Raw genomic sequence first — 21,452 nt, forward strand, 5'->3', positions numbered from 1 at the left:
CGCTTTCTCTCTCTCTCTCTCCCCCACCCTGCCTCACTCTCTCTCTCTCTCTCCCACCCTGCCTCGCTTTCTCTCTCTCTCTCCCACCCTGCCTCGCTTTCTCTCTCTCTCTCCCACCCTGCCTCGCTTTCTCTCTCTCTCTCTCCCACCCTGCCTCGCTTTCTCTCTCTCTCTCTCTCCCACCCTGCCTCACTCTCTCTCTCCCACCCTGCCTCACTCTCTCTCCCACCCTGGCTCACTCTCTCTCCCACCCTGCCTCACTCTCTCTCCCACCCTGCCTCACTCTCTCTCCCACCCTGCCTCGCTCTCTCTCTCCCACCCTGCCTCGCTCTCTCTCTCCCACCCTGCCTCGCTCTCTCTCTCCCACCCTGCCTCGCTCTCTCTCTCCCACCCTGCCTCGCTCTCTCTCTCCCACCCTGCCTCGCTCTCTCTCTCCCACCCTGCCTCGCTCTCTCTCTCCCACCCTGCCTCGCTCTCTCTGTCCCACCCTGCCTCGCTCTCTCTCTACCACCCTGCCTCGCTCTCTCTCTCCCACCCTGCCTCGCTCTCTCTCTCCCACCCTGCCTCGCTCTCTCTCTCCCACCCTGCCTCGCTCTCTCTCTCCCACCCTGCCTCGCTCTCTATCTCCCACCCTGCCTCGCTCTCTCTCTCCCACCCTGCCTCGCTGTCTCTCTCCCACCCTGCCTCGCTCTCTCTCTCTCCCACCCTGCCTCGCTCTCTCTCTCTCCCACCCTGCCTCGCTCTCTCTCTCTCTCTCTCTCTCCCACCCTGCCTCGCTCTCTCTCTCCCACCCTGCCTCGCTCTCTCTCTCTCCCACCCTGCCTCGCTCTCTCTCTCTCCCACCATGCCTCGCTCTCTCTCTCCCACCCTGCCTCGCTCTCTCTCTCTCTCTCCCACCCTGCCTCGCTCTCTCTCTCTCCCACCCTGCCTCGCTCTCTCTCTCTCCCACCCTGCCTCGCTGTCTCTCTCTCCCACCCTGCCTCGCTCTCTCTCTCTCCCACCCTGCCTCGCTCTCTATCTCCCACCCTGCCTCGCTCTCTCTCTCCCACCCTGCCTCGCTCTCTCTCTCCCACCCTGCCTCACTCTCTCTCCCACCCTGCCTCACTCTCTCTCCCACCCTGCCTCACTCTCTCTCCCACCCTGCCTCACTCTCTCTCCCACCCTGCCTCACTCTCTCTCTCCCACCCTGCCTCACTCTCTCTCCCACCCTGCCTCACTCTCTCTCCCACCCTGCCTCTCTCTCTCTCTCCCACCCTGCCTCTCTCTCTCTCTCCCACCCTGCCTCTCTCTCTCTCCCACCCTGCCTCACTCTCTCTCCCACCCGGCCTCGCTCTCTCTCTCTGCCACCCTGCCTCGCTCTCTCTCTCTCTCCCACCCTGCCTCGCTTTCTCTCTCTCTCCCACCCTGCCTCGCTTTCTCTCTCTCTCCCACCCTGCCTCGCTTTCTCTCTCTCTCTCCCACCCTGCCTCACTCTCTCTCCCCACCCTGCCTCGCTCTCTCTCTCTCTCCCACCCTGCCTCGCTTTCTCTCTCTCTCTCCCACCCTGCCTCGCTTTCTCTCTCTCTCTCCCACCCTGCCTCGCTTTCTCTCTCTCTCTCTCTCCCACCCTGCCTCGCTTTCTCTCTCTCTCTCCCACCCTGCCTCGCTCTCTCTCTCTCCCACCCTGCCTCGCTTTCTCTCTCTCTCTCTCTCTCCCACCCTGCCTCGCTTTCTCTCTCTCTCCCACCCTGCCTCGCTTTCTCTCTCTCTCTCTCTCCCACCCTGCCTCGCTTTCTCTCTCTCTCTCCCACCCTGCCTCGCTTTCTCTCTCTCTCTCCCACCCTGCCTCGCTTTCTCTCTCTCTCTCTCTCTCCCACCCTGCCTCACTCTCTCTCCCACCCTGCCTCACTCTCTCTCCCACCCTGCCTCACTCTCTCTCCCACCCTGCCTCACTCTCTCTCCCACCCTGCCTCACTCTCTCTCCCACCCTGCCTCACTCTCTCTCTCCCACCCTGCCTCACTCTCTCTCCCACCCTGCCTCACTCTCTCTCCCACCCTGCCTCACTCTCTCTCCCACCCTGCCTCACTCTCTCTCCCACCCTGCCTCACTCTCTCTCCCTCCCTGCCTCTCTCTCTCTCCCACGCTGCCTCACTCTCTCTCCCACCCTGCCTCACTCTCTCTCCCACCCTGCCCCACTCTCTCTCCCCCCCTGCCTCACTCTCTCTTCCTCCCTGCCTCACTCTCTCTCCCACCCTGCCTCACTCTCTCCCACCCTGCCTCACTCTCTCTCCCACCCTGCCTCACTCTCTCTCCCACCCTGCCTCACTCTCTCCCACCCTGCCACACACTCTCCACCACCCTGCCTCACTCTCTCTCCCACCCTGCCTCCCTCTCTCTCCCACCCTGCCTCACTCTCTCTCCCACCCTGCCTCACTCTCTCTCACCCTGCCTCGCTCTCTCTCTCCCACCCTGCCTCGCTTTCTCTCTCTCTCTCCCACCCTGCCTCGCTTTCTCTCTCTCTCTCCCACCCTGCCTCGCTCTCTCTCTCCCACCCTGCCTCGCTCTCTCTCTCCCACCCTGCCTCGCTTTCTCTCTCTCTCTCCCACCCTGCCTCGCTTTCTCTCTCTCTCTCCCACCCTGCCTCGCTTTCTCTCTCTCTCTCCCACCCTGCCTCACTCTCTCTCTCTCTCTCCCACCCTGCCTCACTCTCTCTCCCACCCTGCCTCACTCTCTCTCCCACCCTGCCTCACTCTCTCTCCCACCCTGCCTCACTCTCTCTCCCACCCTGCCTCGCTCTTTCTCTCCCACCCTGCCTCGCTCTCTCTCTCCCACCCTGCCTCGCTCTCTCTCTCCCACCCTGCCTCGCTCTCTCTCTCCCACCCTGCCTCGCTCTCTCTCTCCCACCCTGCCTCGCTCTCTCTCTCCCACCCTGCCTCGCTTTCTCTCTCTCTCTCCCACCCTGCCTCGCTTTCTCTCTCTCTCTCTCTCTCTCTCTCTCTCTCTCTCTCCCACCCTGCCTCACTCTCTCTCCCACCCTGCCTCACTCTCTCTCCCACCCTGCCTCACTCTCTCTATCTCCCACCCTGCCTCGCCCTCTCTCGCCCTGCCTCCTATTAAAAATAACACCCACATGTGATGTGCAGGTTTGAATGACATCACAATGAAGTTATTTATTCTTTTCATCTTGCAAAATGCACTTCAACTTGCCTTGGAGTGCACCTTTCATTCTGTATTCTGTCGTTTTTGGAAACATCTCACAATATCATTAACAAACAAACCTCTTCACCTGTGGAGTCCTTCAACGTGGCCCTTCCGCATCATCTCATTTCATTGTCCCAGTCTACTCATCATTTTCTACGTCCTATGAATGTCGATACCGTTTTGTTTGTCCCAAGTCGACATGCTTACCACAATCCTGCCATCACTACACTGTACCCCCTCCATTTGTCTTGCTCTTCCATAATTTTTAATGTATGGATAACAAATCCACCGGACTTTGTCAAACTATGATATACTGCTCTGCACATACCAAGATAAAACAGCGATTAAAACACTATTTAATTCTAAAAAAACGGATTAAAAACAAAACAAAACATGATGAAGCACAGGTGTGTTCTTGGGGAAACTCAATATAATGCACAATGCAGTCGTGCAGATACGCCGCACAGTGATGGAACTCTCGTGTTGATAATCTTTAAAATGAAAAAATATATATATTTTTGCACCAAGGTCGGTAACTTGCGCCACATTATCTTCAGCTTTTCACTTACCACATGAAGCACCAATGCCCCCAACATAGTGCAATGTATGTGGTGTCCCATGGTGAGCCAACTGGTTATAGACTACCAGGGTTAAACACACATCATGTAAGCTCAGGTTGAAGGATGACATCCCATAACTGCAGAAACATCATTTGGTGCCTTCAGCAAATTGGGCTGTCACATAGAACTTGTAGTCGATGACAAGAGGGAGAGAGAAGTGAAAACAAAAACTCACCTCCAGCGAGAGTTCATCCGGAGCCTGCGCTGCGTAACGCTTGATGACATGTGCAGCGCCAATGGCTGGAATGTTTATCGAGGACTCTTCGTTAACGAGAAGCCTGTTCCCCTTGTTGTCGATCTGACGGTGGTGAAGGATGAAAGAGGGGGAGAGTGTGAAGCGGTGTGAACATGAGGCCCGTTTGAATAATTAAACTAACTATTTTCAGCACCATGATATTACGAAGAGTGCAAAACATAACAATGGTCCATTTGATATAATCCATGAAACTTCATTCTCTCTCTCCATCCCACAGAACGTACCGTCTGACAAACTCTCCAATCCTCTCAAAAGTTTGGGCTTCACCAACAGCCATGATCTTTCTTGGGCAAACCATGCATCTAAGTTGGCCTTCAAAGCCATCCGCTGCCATCATGGGTGCAAAGCCTTTCCTTGGCAAATCTGAACTCTTATCCACGTGCAAGGCCTCCATCCGCAGCTTTATGGAGTACTGCACTCCCCTCTGGGCAGGCCCCCCTGCCTCACACACACCTTGCTCACCAGACTCATTGCTGACTTCCACTCATTCGTTCATCGTTTTTTCGCCACCTGTAGAACTAACTTCTTCAGTCTCTTCGATCACATTCTTCCCTCTCGGGATTCAAGATGGCTATTCACCAGGCCTGGATTAACAATAGGGCCTGAGGAGGGCAGGCTGGGAGCTCTGATCTGAAAGAGGCCCTCAAACTTTAATAAAAGTAAAGGCAAATAAAGATAATCATTTATCAACGAACTGCCGTGCTGGAAGTACATTATAGCAACTCCAAGCCAGCGATATGTTCTGGAAATACCTTCGCATTGATTTGGAATTCTCTGAAAAAGTACTTCAATAGAATTTAATTCTGCACATCTGCCAATCAATAAAATTGGCTTTTATTTGAAATTCGGATTTTTTTGATCAATATCAGGGGGGAGGGGAGCCCTTTACAAATTCAGTGCCCAGGGTCCTAGGCTGTCTTAATCTGGTCCTGCTATTCACCACCATCTCAGATCATCCTCCATCCATACTCATGATATTTTCTATCCTTATTAACCCTCACAAAGCCCACCCTCCCTTTCCAGGTAATTGTGTCCCCTCCCCCCCCTCTTCCCCACCCTCCTTTTGTGTTCCAGTTCTGTTTTATCCCGAGTTTTTCCCTTCCTGAGCTTATTTCCAGCTGGTTCACCACATGTGTCTTCCTTCGCCTCTCCTGCCCTTGCCCTTTCATTCTTCCCTCATTGTGCACCTCTACCCCATTATTGGTGTCTCCCCCATCCAACACTCCCGCTCTTTTCCACTCTGCTCTGTTCTGCGTTCTAGTTCTTCCACAAACCTTGATTTTGAATAAATACACACAAAGAAACAAACAAATAAATGTGTTGCAGAAACATTTCTGATTGAATTCAACATTGAAACATTTTTCTAAGAACTGACAAGTTATCGGAATCAAATTGCTTTGAGGGTGGGTTACCTCCAACCACGTGAGTACCGGAGCACAGTTTATCTTGTTATCCGCAATGGAGGACAGACGGGTGAGGTACCTCGACAGCAACTGTTACAGAGAAGGGATCATGTTGATGAGAAATTATTATTTTTGAAAGTCTTCAGTGCACATCAAGAAAACAATGAATAGGAAATACATCATGACAAACCAAAGCTTCACATAAAATCACTCATTCATCATTGTTTTTGGCAAGAGTCATTCATGAAAAGGTAGGCCAGGCCTGATGTATGACTCAATGTGATGGGAAGTTGTAATTTGTTCAGTGTCTCGGCAACAAGTACTCTTTGCAAAAGACATCGTGGGATCTTTAACGTCCGCCAGCTAATGCAAGAAGACGGGACACCCAGACAAACATCCGCCCAAGGGAAAACGCACCTTGTGATGCACACCCTGCCTGTAATACACCAATCGGAAGGTTTTTTTAGTCGGGTCAGTAATCAAACCCAGACTATGGACAGATCAAAGGTAACTGCGCCACCTGTGTACCATCCTGCCAGACCAATTATGTGCTAGTACCTCCCTGACCAAATCTGAATGCCCTGCCCTGGTTGAGGGCTGCAGTGATGGAGTGATGACCTGTCTTGGGTACACATTCTCAGCTTTGGAAATGTTCATGACTGGCTGTTGGCACCCTGATGCCCCTATAGGAGTGAAGAAGTAACAACAGTGTAATATTTACTGCAAAGATAGCTCCTACAGGACCTTTAACGTAAAGGGACATGATCTTCAGTTTAAATCCTCCGTAGGCATTGAAGAATTTCAACGTATTTACAACACACAGCGGGGGAGCGGGGAATGGAGGGGGGAGGGGGGGAGGAATGGAGGGAGAAGCGAGGAATGGCGGGGGGAATGGAGGGGGGAGTGAGGAATGGAGGAGGGAGCAACGAATGGAGGGGGGAGCAACGAATGGAGGGGGAGCAACGAATGGAGGGGGAGCAACGAATGGAGGGGGAGCAACGAATGGAGGGGGAGCAACGAATGGAGGGGGAGCAACGAATGGAGGGGGGAGCAACGAATGGAGGGGAGGGGAGCGAGAAATGGAGAGGGGGAAGCGAGAAATGGAGGGGAGGGGAGCGAGGAATGGGGGGGAGAAGCGAGGAAAGGAGGGGAGCGAGGCATGGAGGGCGGGGAGCGAGGAATGGAGGGGGAGTGAGGAATGGAGGGGGAGCAAGGAATGGAGGTGGGGAGCAGGGAATGGAGGTGGGGAGCAGGGAATGGAGGTGGGGAGCAAGGAATGGGGGTGGGGAGCAGGGAATGGAGGTGGGGAGCAAGGAATGGAGGGGAGAGAAAGGAATGGAGGGGAGAGCAAGGAATGGAGGAGGGAGTGAGGAATGGAGGGGAAGAGCTTAGGAATGGAGCCGGAAAGCGAGGAAGGGGCTGGAAAGCGAGGAAGGGGGTGGAAAGCGAGGAAGGGGGTGGAAAGCGAGGAAGGGAATGAAAGCAAGGAAGGGGGCGGAAAGTGAGGAAGGGGGCGGAAAGTGAGGAAGGGGGCGGAAAGTGAGGAAGGGGGCGGAAAGTGAGGCTTCACCACACATTGCTATCCACTCTGGGAGGGAGAGGTGCGAGGAGGGGGTGGGGAGTGAGAGAGGTGTGGGAGGAGGGTGCTGCACTGTATTGGGAGGGGGGTAGAGCAAGGATGGGACAAAGATAATGTGTCATGCTTTATGAAACACACACACACACACACACACACACACACACACACACACACACACACACACACACACACACACACACACACACACACACACACACACACACACACACAGATACTTCGTGACCTGGGAGGGCTCTGCTCCACTTTCTGAAACTCACATATGAAGATAACCAATAACGCACATGCACGAACACACACCTCCTGGCCATATCCTTCTATTGCACCAATCTCAGGTAAGCAGCTGAACCTTCGATCATAGATGCAAACATGCAGGTTAGAGTCCAACTTCCACAAATCCTCCCAGCTTCGCCGCACGACCCAGTTTCTTCCCTACAAAGAGAAAAATTCAAGATGTAATTTACAAGACCAGCATTATACATCAACATTGTATTTATTCAGAAGGGTTGTGCAATAATCCTCCTTCAATGACCGACACTTTGTGCTGAACAGCACACACGGGGATATTTATGAAATCACCGAGCGAGCACATCTTTGGATAAAAACACAGATTAACTTTTATCCTTATTTTCTGCACCTCTTCATTTTGATGAAATGCAAAAATAAAACAACAATTTATTTTTCACAACTTTTATGAGTCAGCTGTTAACAGAGCCGAATGTGATGAGCATGAAGAAAAAGGTTTCGGTGTAAATGAGTCAAAAGCCAAAAAGTGACACAAAGTAATGATTATTAAAAATAAATAAATTCTACATTAGGCTGGCAATGGTGATGTTCAGGTTTCAAGAACTCAACATGTGGGTTTTAGTGTTTCTGTATCTGACCACCTTACATTCAAACTTGTTGGAGGGGAAGGTTGGAGGTGGGGGGGGGTGGCGTTAGCGTTACGACAGTTACTTTCTTGATTAAAATTGCGTTACAAAAAATAAAATCCATGATTAATTGTACAGATTTCACATTTTCAACATCTCTCATTGTAACGTGATAATGTGTGCAAAATATTTAAAATTAAAACTAGAAAGCATCTGAAAATGTAAAGCCCATCCTTGTCCGTTTTGTACTTGAACAAAATTTGACAATTAAAAAAACAAATTGTACATTTTATTAATTAGTGGTCTCACAATCTCATAATGAAGGTTTGTTGAAGATTTGATGACAAAAGCTCAAATGGTAAAAATGTTACGGTCTGGACAGACATACTGAATCTCAATGGTGAACAAGGATTTCAATTAAAACATTTATGGCTGGTCTACCACTTCACCGATGATGTCACCCTTACAATCCTTTATTCCACATTGGGAGTAGCATGACATGTGCCAAGTTTAAATTTTTTCCGATCAGTGGTTTCAGAGATAAGTTTTATTTTTTTGTGTTCAATCCAAGATGGCTGCCATATCACGTGAACTCTGACATCACAATTATCATAAAGAAAATTATCCATGGGGCACCACTCCTACCCTGAGAAATCCATGTCAATTGGACAAATGGTTGCTGAGAGAAAAAAAAGTTTAAGAAAATAATAAAGCAAAAAAACAGGATGAACAATAATAAAAACAATTAATAACAAAAGTGAGAATTGCATTACAATCCATGTCCCCCACCGGTCCCAATGAATGTTCGGGGGGGGGGGGGAAGAAAGAAAAAGAAAAAGAACAAAAAGAAAAGGAAGAAAAGGAATAAAAAGAAAAGGAAGAAAAAGACTAGGAAGAAAAAGAAAAGGAAGAAAAAGAAAAGGAAGAAAAAGAAAAGAAAAAGAAAAGGAAGAAAAATAATAAAAAGAAAAGGAAGAAAAAGAAGAAAAGGAAAAGGAAGAAAAAGAAATGGAAGAAAAAGAAGAAAAAGTAGAAGCTCTCCAACGCACAGTGTTTTATTTGTTTCTCGACTTTGCCTATTCCATATTAAAAATAACCATGTGTACATACACTACATGAAGCAAAAACGTGTCTACGGCTTACGTGCTTATATAATACATTGTGGTTATACACTGTACCTGTATCGTTCCAATTACACTGGGCCGTGGACTAACACCCAAGCCTAAGGTCTGAGGCCTGCTGATCTGTGCTGCTTCATGCAATGGTGGCACTTGATTATGTTGTGGTGGAGTCGGGCCACCTGTCCAGCCAATGGCTGTAAAGTGGTGGGGTGGAGTCACGGCAGCTGAACACTGACCCACGTATAATATGTGATATTTTCCAAGTTTAAATCGGGCATAACTCTGTGAAAAATTGACGAAACATCCTGGAACTCAAACTGGTCCTGTAAATTTGCATATTAAAGCTATTTACCAAGTTTCAGTTGAATATATTAAAGAGTATAGGGAAAAAGTCTGAAAAACCACAGGTGGGACGGACGGATAGGCAGACAGATGAATAGCAAACCTACGAGGTCCGTCTAAAAAGTAACGGTACTGAGCCTGCTGTGTGCTCCACTAACACAACTTGAATGAACGGGTTGCGTCACAATCTTTCGCAACATTCCAGAAATATATATGGTTGGTGATGGTTGACTGCGTTCATTGTGTGATTTTTTACAGGTCGTGCTTTACACATTGTCGAGTCTCAGTCGTCGTGCTTTGAGTTGTGAACAGAGAGTCAATCTGAAGTTCCTTGCCAAGCTTGGCAAAACACCTTCTGAATCCTTCGCAATGCTGCAGCAAGTCTTCAGGGAAGAAATGATGTCACGTACACATACATTTGAATGGCACAAGAGGTTCAAAGAGGGACGGGAGGAGGTCGAGCGTGTGAAGCAGATGGTGCGCACAGATCGTCGACTCGCGGTGCGGATGATTGCTGAGGAACTTTCCATCAACAAGGACATTGTCTGGAGCATCATCACTGAAAATCTCGAAGTGCGCAAAGATGGTCCCCAAGCTGTTGGTTGTCCGAGAACCAGAAACAGCAAAGACACTGTCTGTCAAGACATTATCGAGCGCCTCGAGGACGATCCAGACCTGCTCCGGAGAATCATTACTGGCGATGAATCCTGCATATTAGAATACGATCCCGAGACCAAACGGCAGAGTCATCAGTGGAAAAGTCCGGCATCACCAATACCAAAGAAAGCAAATATGTCGAAGTTGAAGGTCAAAGTGATGCTCATCGCGTTTTTTGACATCAAGGGCATCGTCCACTTCGAGTTTCTACCACAGGGTCAAACAGTGAATCAATACGTGTGCAAGGAGATCCTCCGGTGCCTCATGAGATCAGTCTGGGACAAGAGGAGGGATCTGTGGGAGAACAACGCCTGGGTGCTCCACCATGACAATGCCCCTGTGCACAGTAAACTGAGCATCCGACATTTTCTGGCGGAGAGGAACGTGCCGACTCTGGAGCAACCCCCGTATTCGCCAGACTTGGCCCCTTGTGATTTTGTCCTATTCCCCAAGCTCAAGGGGGTGATCAAGGGGACCCGATTTCCTGATGTGGAGGCCATCAAACGAGCCGTGATGACGGAGCTCCGGAGGATTCCAGAAGAAGCCTTCCAGGGGTGCATCGAAGCGTGGAAGAAGAGGATGGACAAGTGTGTGAGACTGGAGGGAAATTATTTTGAAGGGGAGAAGCTGTGACTTCAATATATTTTTCGGAATAAAATTTCTGTGAAGTCAGTCCCATTACTTTTTTGACGGACCTCGTATACTCTCATCCGGTATAACCGTTAGGGGACGAATAAACAAAACAAAAACTAGAAGGTCACTCGGTTGAGTGCATACCTCCACCAGACAATGTCTGATCCAATAGAACATTTCAGGCACAATAATTTTTTGAAATATCATGCTATATATCATTGGTGAATCTCATTGGTGAACCAAATCTCTCAATGGTGAAGAATCACTTTAAGAATTAAGAAATTCTCATATCCAGATCTAGATTCGGATCTTCACCAAATTCCAACCAATTCATCCTCGTCACACATCCAACGTAGCCACCAAGTTTCATCCGAATTCGTACACAACCTTTGGAGGTATCCCACCACAAACAAGCAAAGACAGACAGACAGGGGTGAAAACAACCTCCTTCCACCTTCAGTGGAGGAGGTAACAATATAGTACCAGCCTGTAAGGCTTTGGGACCCTTATAATAATAATAATAATAATGATAATGATAATCATCAGAATAATAGTATTCATATTGTGCCTTTTGCCAGTGGATAAAAGATTTATTTTCCTTGTGCTTTGCAAAGATCAAAAAACCACAATTGCAACTCCAGCTGGTCGGATAACCCAGAGATAAGAACACAAGCCCTCTGAGGTGTCTGGCGTGGGTTTGAATCAGTGGTGTCTCACAGGCAGGATGAGCCATCAATGTGTGTGCCGTCCCTCGAATAGACATTAAACCGGGCGTCCCATCTGCTTCGTTGGTGGACTACAACTCGGCATTAGTTGTTGGACGTTAAAGATCCCACAATGTTTTTCAGGAAAAGGAGCGAGTTATCACCGGCACCCTGAACAAGTCACAAATTCCTGCTCGATTGTGTCGGGACACCGCATCGATGGCACAACAGCACCTCCCTCAAAAAATACTCGTACCTAATAGTTATGTTGTTTTGCTGTGTCCATGCCTTACTTCATGCTAATTGTCTGTGCTTGGTGAAACAGTTTTGAAGACCACGTGACACGAAAGGTTTTTCACTGCATGGCAGTGAAGGAGAGCTTACCTGGCACACAACCAGGATGCAGAAGCTGGCGTCGGGAGAACAATCCAGGCCATTCTTACTGCCGTCCTCGTGGTCTTCGACAAGGGAGAGCTGGAGCAATGATTATTTCAACATTAAATCACCTTTAAATAAATTAAATATTTAAATTAAATTAAATAAATAAATTTAAATGCTATAATCTTAAAAGTTGGCAATAACAACCGCGACCCTCTCGACCCCCCCCCCTTCCCTCGGCCATAATTTGTTGGCATTAATGCATACGGCACTAAATGTCCCATTTGGCGGATGAGAAGCTTGATGATACATCAACCTCTGCTGGCCCCATACCATGCCATCAGCATGTGATCCAAGTCCGTTCAGTTACATGTCAAAACAAGGCTTGGTCGGATGTGGGCACACTGCCATTGAGCTACACGAATGGACTAGCAATGGACCGCAGGCCGTGCAATGCCTTGGGTAGAAACCTCCTGCGATACATTATTAAAAGCACCCTCAAAATAAAAATGAATAAAATCTGATTAAACACCCTTACCCTTTGAAGGTCAATCTACCCTGGATATGCTGCTTCTGCTCTCCCAACAATGGATGGAGGTCCTCAATGCCAGACATGAAATCAGAACCATCTCCCTCGACATATCACGTGCTTTCTATACGGTCCGGCACCCTGCCCTGCTCACCACACTCTCTTCCTATGGTATCCAAGGACATCTCCACTCATGGCTCACAGACTTCATATCCTGGCGTAGCCAACCTGTGGCCCTCAATGGAGTTCTCTCATCCCCTCTTCCTGTCCAGGCTGGAGTTCCTCAAGGCAGGGTTCTGGGCCCTGTTCTTTTTCAGGTTTTCATAAATGATCTCTCTGACTCTGGAAAATCCTCTTTATCTCTTAGATGGTACAGCAGAGAGTGGAGTCATCAGCAGTCATCCCTCAGATCGGCATGCCGCAGCTTCTTCGCTCTCTGCAGACCGGGAAAAATCACAAAATGGTCCATCACGTGGAACATGTCTTTCAATCCTGACAAATCTTACAGTCACTATGTCTCTCCAAAAGGACAATCTGGATCCCCCCCCCCCCATCGACTTTCTCAACAATCCTCTGGAAGAAGTCCTTTCTTTCAAGCTTCTGGGTCTCACTATCTGTCATGATCTTTCCTGGGAAAGCCACATTTCCAACCTCACCTCCAAAACCAGTCGCCGACTGGGCATCCTCTGTCATGCAAAGTCCTTCCTTGGCACACCTGAGCTCCTGACCGCATACAAAGCTTTCGTCTGCAGCCTGATGGAGTGCTGCTCTCCACTCTGGGCTGGTGCTCCTGCCTCTCACCTTTCTCAGCTTCACGCTGTGGAAACCAAGGCATTTCCAATCATTGGTAGCTCCCGCGATGAGGCCGAGTCTTTGGGCCTCTCACTCTCTCACCGCATGCAGGTCGGTGGTATTTCTGTCATTTGCCGTCTCCTCTCCAGCCTCGCCCCTCCCGCTCTTTCTGCAATCTGCTCCCCCCCCCAAATCTCCACAGGGTGCTCAAGATCTCCCAACAACCCCCTTCTGGTAAAACTACCAAAATCATGAATCACTGCTCACCTTCCCTCTTTCATTCCTCTTTTTCCCCACGTTTTGAACAAACAACCGCACTCTCTTCAATCTCAGTCTGCCCTCCCTTCAGGTCTTCAAAACAGCTGTTCACCACCATGTCTTCTCTTCCCGCATCCAAAACCACGATCTTTTCTACCCCCGTTAATCCACCCCAAACCCACCTCCTTCAAATTCCCTGCTTTCCTTCCTGAAAGTCCTTGTCGTGTAAGGACCTGAAGGTCCCTGTAATATCCATTTTGTTTACCCTGTGTACCCCAACCCATCCCTCTCCATTCCACAGATCTGCTCATGTCTCCGTTCCCCACTGTTATGTCCTTCCGTCTCCCACCCCTCTCGTCTCCTGCTCACCTTGTTGTACTTTCTGTGTGTTAGCTCTCATACGAGCCTCGACGGTGCACAAAAAAAAAAAAACCATCAGATATGAGGTTAGTCCAAAAGGTTTGTCACACCATTTAGAACATTTTTATACAGCAGATCTTGGTGGGTGCAAAATCAAGTCGACAATTTCATTATTGATCGACATGTCTGGTAAATATCAGGTTTCTGACACCATTTATTTCAGGAATACCAGTAATGGTGTCTCGTACCAATGATGTGGCTGTCGCATAAAGAAAGCCACAACAACAAATCCAAACTCTTGTTGTAATCACAGAGATACCGAAGGAAAATGCACAAGAAAGCCACAAAAACCTCAATATTTCCAAAAATAAAAAATAAAAAAACACCATAACAAGTCACCAATGATCATTATTTCAAAAACCTTCCCTGCTATTGAAAGATTGTCAGTCCAGCAGTCACGATCTTCCAAATCAAATATTACTGTTAAACATCATTACCGTAGCTTTCTGTATATAATGTGGGCCCACAAGTTTGTTCTGAAAGAAAGAAAGATCACAAGTTGCCAAGTAGGCTGTTCACGGTCAAGTCCAGACACTTAGTTCCGTGCCTATAGAGGACGAGGCCTTGTTTTGATCTCCTTACGCCGATCGCAAAACACATCTAACAATTCATGACAGAAACACGTGTCAGAAATGATGTTCCGGACTGGCTGAAAAACTAACAAACAAACAAAAACAACTTGATTTGTTGTTGCAATGTATAATACGCAACTCAACTTCCAGATTTTAGTGAAAACACAAAAGTATTACATTTGGAAAACTACGGTATTATTATTATTATTATTCCTCAAAATTACGAAAAAGCGAAAGCTAAAATAACTAGAAGGGCACTCAGTGGAGCGCATACCTCCGCCACGTAATGCCTGATGCACGAGAATATATATCCATCCACAAATTTTTGAGATATCGTGCTGTATTATTGTTTTTGGCCCGATCTCTCAAAGGTGAAGAATCACTTGAAAAAAAATTATCGGATCCAGATCTTCACCAAAATCGAATCAGTATGTGCTCGTCACACACCCAACCTTCACCAAATTTCATCCGGATCCGTCCACAACTTTTTGAGCTATCCTGCGCACTAAGACAGACAGACAGACAGAGAGGGGTGAAAACATAACCTCCTTCACTTTCGGTAGCGGAGCTAATAAAGAAACAAATAAATGAGGTGACGCGTGTTTTTATGTCAATAAATAAACAAACAAACAAACTAGAACGGCACTCGGTAGAGTGCACACCTCCGCCAGGCTGATCAGTTTACGTTTTGGATCCCACTGAATGGCCGGATCTGGATCTGGACCTGAAACAAAGTCTAATCGGCTAGTTCTTATCACTTAACCAACTACTCAACCGAGTTTTGTCATAACCCGTCCATAACTTTTGAAATACCATGCTATGTATCGCTTCTGGCCCCGTCTCTCAATGGTGAAGAATCACTTAAAATATATATATATATATATATATATATATATATATATATATATATATATATATTCAATTCTCACATCCAGATCCAGATTCGGATCTTCACCAAAATCTATCAATTTGACCCAGTCATATACCCAACCAGTCCACCAGGTTTCATCAAAATCTTTCCACAACTTTTTGAGATATCCTGCTCACAGACAGACAAACAAAGACTGGCAGGCAGACAGGCAGGGGTGAAAACATAACCCCTGTCCACTTTCACTGGTGGGGGTAACAAACTGAGATGGCAGAAACCCTCAGTACGTGCCCGACCCAAACTCTCCGATCATTAATAACTTCCACAAGTCACTACGTGACACCGCCTTTCCGTAAGTGCAGGTAGAGCCAGAGTTATCTCACCTGAATTGCCCCAAAATCCACGGTATCATAGTGGAAATGTGCGCAGTCAACGAGACGAGGAAAATGACCTTTTGGGATCGCAAGTCTGCAAAGGGCGTATTTGGGATGCACACACCTGTTAATGCATGCAGCTGATTTCACATCGGGAGAAGGGAGAGGAGGGGTATGGGGTGAAGGAGTGGGGTAAGGGGAAGGGGCAGATATCTTCAAGTTTCAACACAAAGACAATTTGCTGTGCGAGTGATTCAGTGAAGCTAGTTTAAAGACTTTGCTGTAGAAAATGGTAAAATTAAACAAAGAAGTTAACTTGTTTCACTTAAAAAGAAAGGAAAATAACATATTAGGTTCTCAATAACAAAATGGTCAGCAAGACAAGAAGGGGAACCCTTTGCGACAAAAAGGGGGAGCAGTATTACAAAGGGAGGGGGAAGAGGGGGAAGTCATTAGTACAAAGGGGATGGGGGGGGACGAGACGAGGGGGGAATCTTCAAGAGAAGGGCGTAGAGTGGGCGTGTCTGTCTGTGTGGTGCCACAATATTGAACCACCTTTTTGCAGACTTGCTGCGGGTTCCGGCTGGGCTGGTAGAAGGTCGTTGTGTACCTTCTGAGACAACTTGGCCCCCATCGGTACTTGGAGCCTGCACAGGAGAGAGAATCGAACTGAGTTCTCAGCGGAGTTTAAAGAGCAGAGCTGGGAACAAACTTCAAGCATCCATTGCTTTCACATCGGGAGAAGGGAGAGGAGGGGTATGGGGTGAAGGAGTGGGGTAAGGGGAAGGGGCATCTACTAAGTGCATCTTACATGACGCCATCTTAGGACGTGTCATTTCATCAGTTGTCTGCACACTCACACAAATGCCCCTCATGTCATTACCCCTTACTCCAACACAACCTTTCAGCATTTTTTCCTTGTGCTAATTTTTATCTGGACAAAGTTATTGTTATTTTTTATATATTGCAGCTATTGCTGTATGATAATACACTTATCATCTCACCGTGTAAGAGGGTCATCGTCTTTGCATAAGTGTACTTTGTCATAAATTGAATTATGAAAAAAACAACTTATTCTTTAATTTATTAACAGCCAGCGGGTATACCCATCAAAGTCGGATGATGGGATGGGACGTGATTTAATAAGATCCAATCACGGAACGGCACTGGAAGCTATACCCACTGGGATGCCTTGACGTCATCTGGCCCCACTAAGAAAATTATACATTCGACGATACCGAACACAATAAACTAAGGAGTTGGAAGTGTGGATGCCATCATAGCTGAATGGTAAGACGTCGTTAATTATGCCGACTAAGTTTGTTAACGAAGCGCAAAGCAATGAGAGAGGACAGAAGGAAACTAAAATTAATACACACAGACATAGTCCAATTATTTATATAAACTAGCAGGCACCCCTCACTCCTCTCTTCCTCCTCCCTCCTCATATATCTATATATCTATATATCTATATATCTATATATCTATATATCTATATATCTATATATCTATATATCTATCTATCTATCTATCTATCTATCTATCTATCTATCTATCTATCTATCTATCTATCTCTCTATCTATCTCTCTCTCTCTCTCTCTCTCTCTCTCTCTATCTCTCTCTCTATCTCTCTCTCTCTATCTCTCTCTCTCTCTCTCTCTCTCTCTCTCTCTCTCTCTCTCTCTCTCTCTCTCTCTCTCTCTCTCTCTCTCTCTCTCTCTCTCTCTCTCTCTCTCTCTCTCTCTCTCTCTCTCTCTCTCTCTCTCTCTCTCTCTCTCTCTCTCTCTCTCCCCCTCCCTCCTCTCTCTCTCCCTCCCTCCTCTCTCTCCCTCCCTCCTCTCTCTCTCCCTCCCTCCTCTCTCTCTCTCCCTCCTCTCTCTCTCGCTCGCTCCCCTCCCTCCTCTCTCTCTCTCTCGCTCTCGCTCTCTCCCTCCCTCTCTCCCGCTCTCTCCTCCCTCTCTCTCCCCTCCCTCCTCTCTCTCGCTCTTTCCCTTGCTCTCTCCCTCCCCTCTCCTCTCCCTCTCTCCTCTCTCTCTCCCCTCCCCTCTCTCCTCTCCCTCTTTCCCTCCATCCTCTCTCTCCCCTCCCCTCTCTCCTCTCTCTCCTTCTCTCTACTGCCCCTCTCTTCTCTTCTCTTCCTCTATCTACCTCTCTTCCGTTCTCTTCTCTTCTCATCTCTCTACCTCCCCTCGATTCTCTTCTCTTCCTCTCTCTACCTCCCCTCGATTCTCTTCTCTTCCTCTCTCTACCTCCCCTCGATTCTCTTCTCTTCCTCTCTCTACCTCCCCTCCCTTCTCTTCCTCTCTTTACCTCCCCCTTATTATCCATGTCAACAAAGCGACGAGTTGTATTTGCTCGTCTATACAAATAAAAGTCAATGCATGACAGTCTCCTCCATAACTCCAAAACCATGAAACCTGGCAGCCTGAAACTTTGCATGAATACCAAGGGACCTCCAAGGAAGTGCATGACTGAAAATTGGGTGTCTGGGTTTATTACAACACACCTTTTGAAGATAATTAACGGCCTTGTTTAATCATATCCTTTATCAGGTGCCATCCTCCACCACCTCGTTCGCTGAGATCTTTCGTATCCTGAGCGTATCCTGCATTACATCGTTGGGGTCTGAACCTGCCATGTTTTTTGGCCTGCTCAATCATGCCTTGACTTGGAACAGGCTGCAACGATTTCTTAACGATAAAGTTTTTTTTCCTCACTCATATGATCGGATCGAATGCCTGTTCACATTGGTACAAATTGCTGGGTCCATTGGAATGCACCTGGAGACATCAGCAACTGGAGACATTCGTGGCTTTATTTCATTTCTGCACATGCCATAACCTCAAGAATCATAAAATAAGCCGAATTACATAATTCAAGCTACTTTTGCCTGATGATAAAGGCTTCTGTGCTTGGCATATTTGCCATTTTCAACACCTCTGAGTTGGTGATTTTGTCATCCCACTTGATGTTAAGTGCCAATTTTGAAATGTGTTGAATTTATTAGTGTGTTGACAGTAGAGGGTGTAGGTCTCTATGGAATACAAGTGATGTTTGGACTAGAGCTCTGTAGAGTTTGCACTTAGTAGAAGCCTTGATATCATGCAGAAACCAGATACAGTCTTCCAATCAGCTGAAGGCAGCAGAGGCTGTTTGTACATGCTTCGTGACTTCAGCATCAAAAGAGTTGGTATCTGTGACAGTGCTGCCCAGGTAGGTGAAGCTATATAGTCTTGAGTGCTTCTCCGTTCAGGAATACTTTTGGCCTCTCCACTGTTTGAGTATTTAGCGAGGGCTGAAAAAGCATTTCCGTTTTCTTCACATTTATTAGAGACTGAAAGAGGTGGATGCAGCTTTGAAAGTGTTTTGCATCCTTTGGATATCTAGCAGGTTGGTAGAGAGCAGTGCAGTGTCATCAGAATACAACAGTTCCTTAATGCACTCCTTGCATTCCTTGGTGTCAGCTTTCAGTCTTCTGAGATTGAAGAGGCCACCATCACATCTGGTTCTTCAGAACATGCCACCAAGTTGTGTGTCCTCAGTTGCTCTCAAGACGACAGTCAACTATATTGCAAAAAGGTTCCAGCCAACAACCTCGCTTCACGCCATGGCTAACACAAACGGGATCACTGAATTCAGCCCCAGCGCTGACTGTGGCCTTCAAGTCATCATACAAGCTTTTAACCAAGTTAATTATCTTGCTTGTGAGGCCAAATGAGGAAAGAACCTTCCAAAGTGTCACCTCATCTATGGAGTCCAAAGCCTTGGTGAAATCAACAAAGACTACATACAGGTGTTGGTGTTGTTCAATGGCCTCCTGCTGCAGCTGACACAGTGTAAATATCATGCATGTTGTGGAGCAATTGGCTCTCAGGAAGGATTAAATCTACCAGTGTTTGGATGCGTTTCTGGACTATTTTGGCCAGGACCTTGCCTGCAATGGAAAGAAGGGAGATTCCTCTGGTTGCCACAATCGAGTCTATCACCTTTCTTTTTGTAGATGGTCACTATAATCGCATCTTTGAACTCCTGAGGAATGCATTCTTCTACCCAGCACCTTTAGAAGAACAGCAAGAGCCTCAGTTTTCGTGCACCCTCACCACATTTTGGTAGTTCTGGTGGGATTTCATCACCCCCAGGTACTTCACCCGAATTCGAGACTCGTAGGACACTCGTAAATTCTTTGAGAGCGAGCGCTGCATTGAGATCTTCTCTGATCGGATGCTGCTCGATAATTTCCTCTGGACGTACAGTTACAGTCGATGGACGGTTAGGAAGTCTTCAAATATTCTTTCCAACGATTTAAGACGTCTGTATTGTTTGTAAGTGTTTGCAAACCATCTGCACTTTATATTGGTGTTAGAAAGGCAGGTGGTTGGCCATAAACTGACTTAAGCTCCGAGAAGAAGATTTTCATGTTGTTGGTGTCCCCATGATGTTGCAATTCCTCAGCCTTCATCTCCACCAGTTGTTTTACATTTCACGCATCTTCTTTTGAACCACAGCTTTAGTCTGTTTTAAGTTCTGCCAAACCCTTCTTGTGTCTCTGGTGAGGACGGTATTGTTGGAATGTCTTTGCGCTTCAAGCAGCTTGCTGATAGTCGCATCATTGTCATCAACGCAGTCAGCATGCTTCTTTTGTGGTTTTCCTAGAGTTTCAAGAGCAGCCTCATACAATGGCTTGCTGAGCTGATCCGACTGGTTGTTGATGTCATCATCCAAATTTAGGCCAGACAAGGCAGTATTAATTTTGACTGCCAGTTTTATTTGCACTTCTGCATCTTTCAGATTTGAGGTATTGAGTCTTGCTTTAGGTTTAGGATCTTTCTTCTGAGGGGGCATGTTGGTCAGCTTGCACTTACTACAGATGAGGTAGTGCTCTGTGGAACAGTTTGCACCACTCATGGCTCTAGTCTAGTAGAACAAACATCTACTCAATCCCTCCATCTGGTAATAATATAGGTCGAGAAGATGGTGAGTTCTTGATCGTGGGTGGAGCCAGGAAAAGAACCACTCGTCAAGCACTTGGAAGTACATATGTGTTTGTGATGGACAATCTCTCACCCTGGACAATCCGCAGTAGTCTCCCCATTGGCATTGCACTTCCCCTTTCCAAATAAGCCTATGACCTGCTTCCAGGTCTCATTATCTGAACCAACTCGAGCCATGGAATCTCCCAGAAGAAGGATCTTGGCAGCATTGCAGATCTTGCTGATGGTATTTTCCAGCTGCTGGTAAAAAGCTTTGATGTTGGTTTCAGCTTGGGTCATTGTCGGGGCGTAGGTCGATATGACGGTGGCAAATCTATCTTTGGCGAGCTACATCCTGAGTGTTATGATTCTGTCTGAGATAGGGATTGGCAAAGATGAAAGTTTCTTCATAATGCTGTTCCTGATTGCTGTTCCAATAACCAAGACCTGCTTCCCTCCTTCCGTTAGTAGTTTTTCCTGACCAGAAAAAAAGGTGTATTCTCTTTCTTAGATACTGCTGTGATTTGCTCGCCTGGTCTCTTGCAAGGCTGCAGTGTCAATTCCATACTTATCCAGTTCTCTATGAAAAATAGCTGTTCTGCATTCTGGCCTGTTGGATAAAATATTGTCTGTCATTGTTGCTGACGTTCTAATATTTCTCGTTTGCTTGCTACTGCCAAGAGGGGGTACCCACCAGCTGTGGTATGCTGGCCAGGTTGAAGATAGAGTGAACTTTTGTTACCGCCACCTTTTATAGGGGGTGTCCTCCATGGAGGTAGACTGTGCATCCAAGCAGCTGTCACTCTGCTGATTGTGTACACGACCATAACACCGGTGCACAGAACGTTGGATGATGGTGCCGAGCCTACCAGGCCTGCTGTCGCCACCATTGCTCCATCACCAC

The 21,452-nt window shown here is 47.4% G+C and overlaps 1 protein-coding gene across 5 annotated transcripts in view; it reads right to left on the minus strand.

Annotated features, from left to right (window-relative positions):
* Positions 1-21,452, minus strand: part of LOC147031158 (rho GTPase-activating protein 32-like) — an 86,472-nt gene that overhangs the window by 27,080 nt on the left and 37,940 nt on the right. For 4 of the 5 annotated variants that reach the window (XM_085875940.1, XM_085875941.1, XM_085875942.1 and 1 more), the window contains 6 exons: positions 16,133-16,224; positions 15,587-15,671; positions 11,771-11,860; positions 7,358-7,489; positions 5,470-5,550; positions 3,977-4,099 (listed from right to left, as the gene is read on the minus strand). In XM_085875940.1, the coding sequence (XP_085732066.1) occupies positions 3,977-4,099; positions 5,470-5,550; positions 7,358-7,489; positions 11,771-11,860; positions 15,587-15,671; positions 16,133-16,224 (603 nt within the window). Of the gene's footprint in view, positions 1-3,976; positions 4,100-4,281; positions 5,073-5,469; positions 5,551-7,357; positions 7,490-11,770; positions 11,861-15,586; positions 15,672-16,132; positions 16,225-21,452 lie in introns of those variants that run through there. The other variant, XM_085875944.1, reaches the window with a different exon arrangement.

Source organism: Eptatretus burgeri, chromosome 3, assembly GCF_056783735.1.
Source record: "Eptatretus burgeri isolate ZD-2024b chromosome 3, Ebu_testis_v1, whole genome shotgun sequence".
Classification (NCBI taxonomy): domain Eukaryota; kingdom Metazoa; phylum Chordata; class Myxini; order Myxiniformes; family Myxinidae; genus Eptatretus; species Eptatretus burgeri.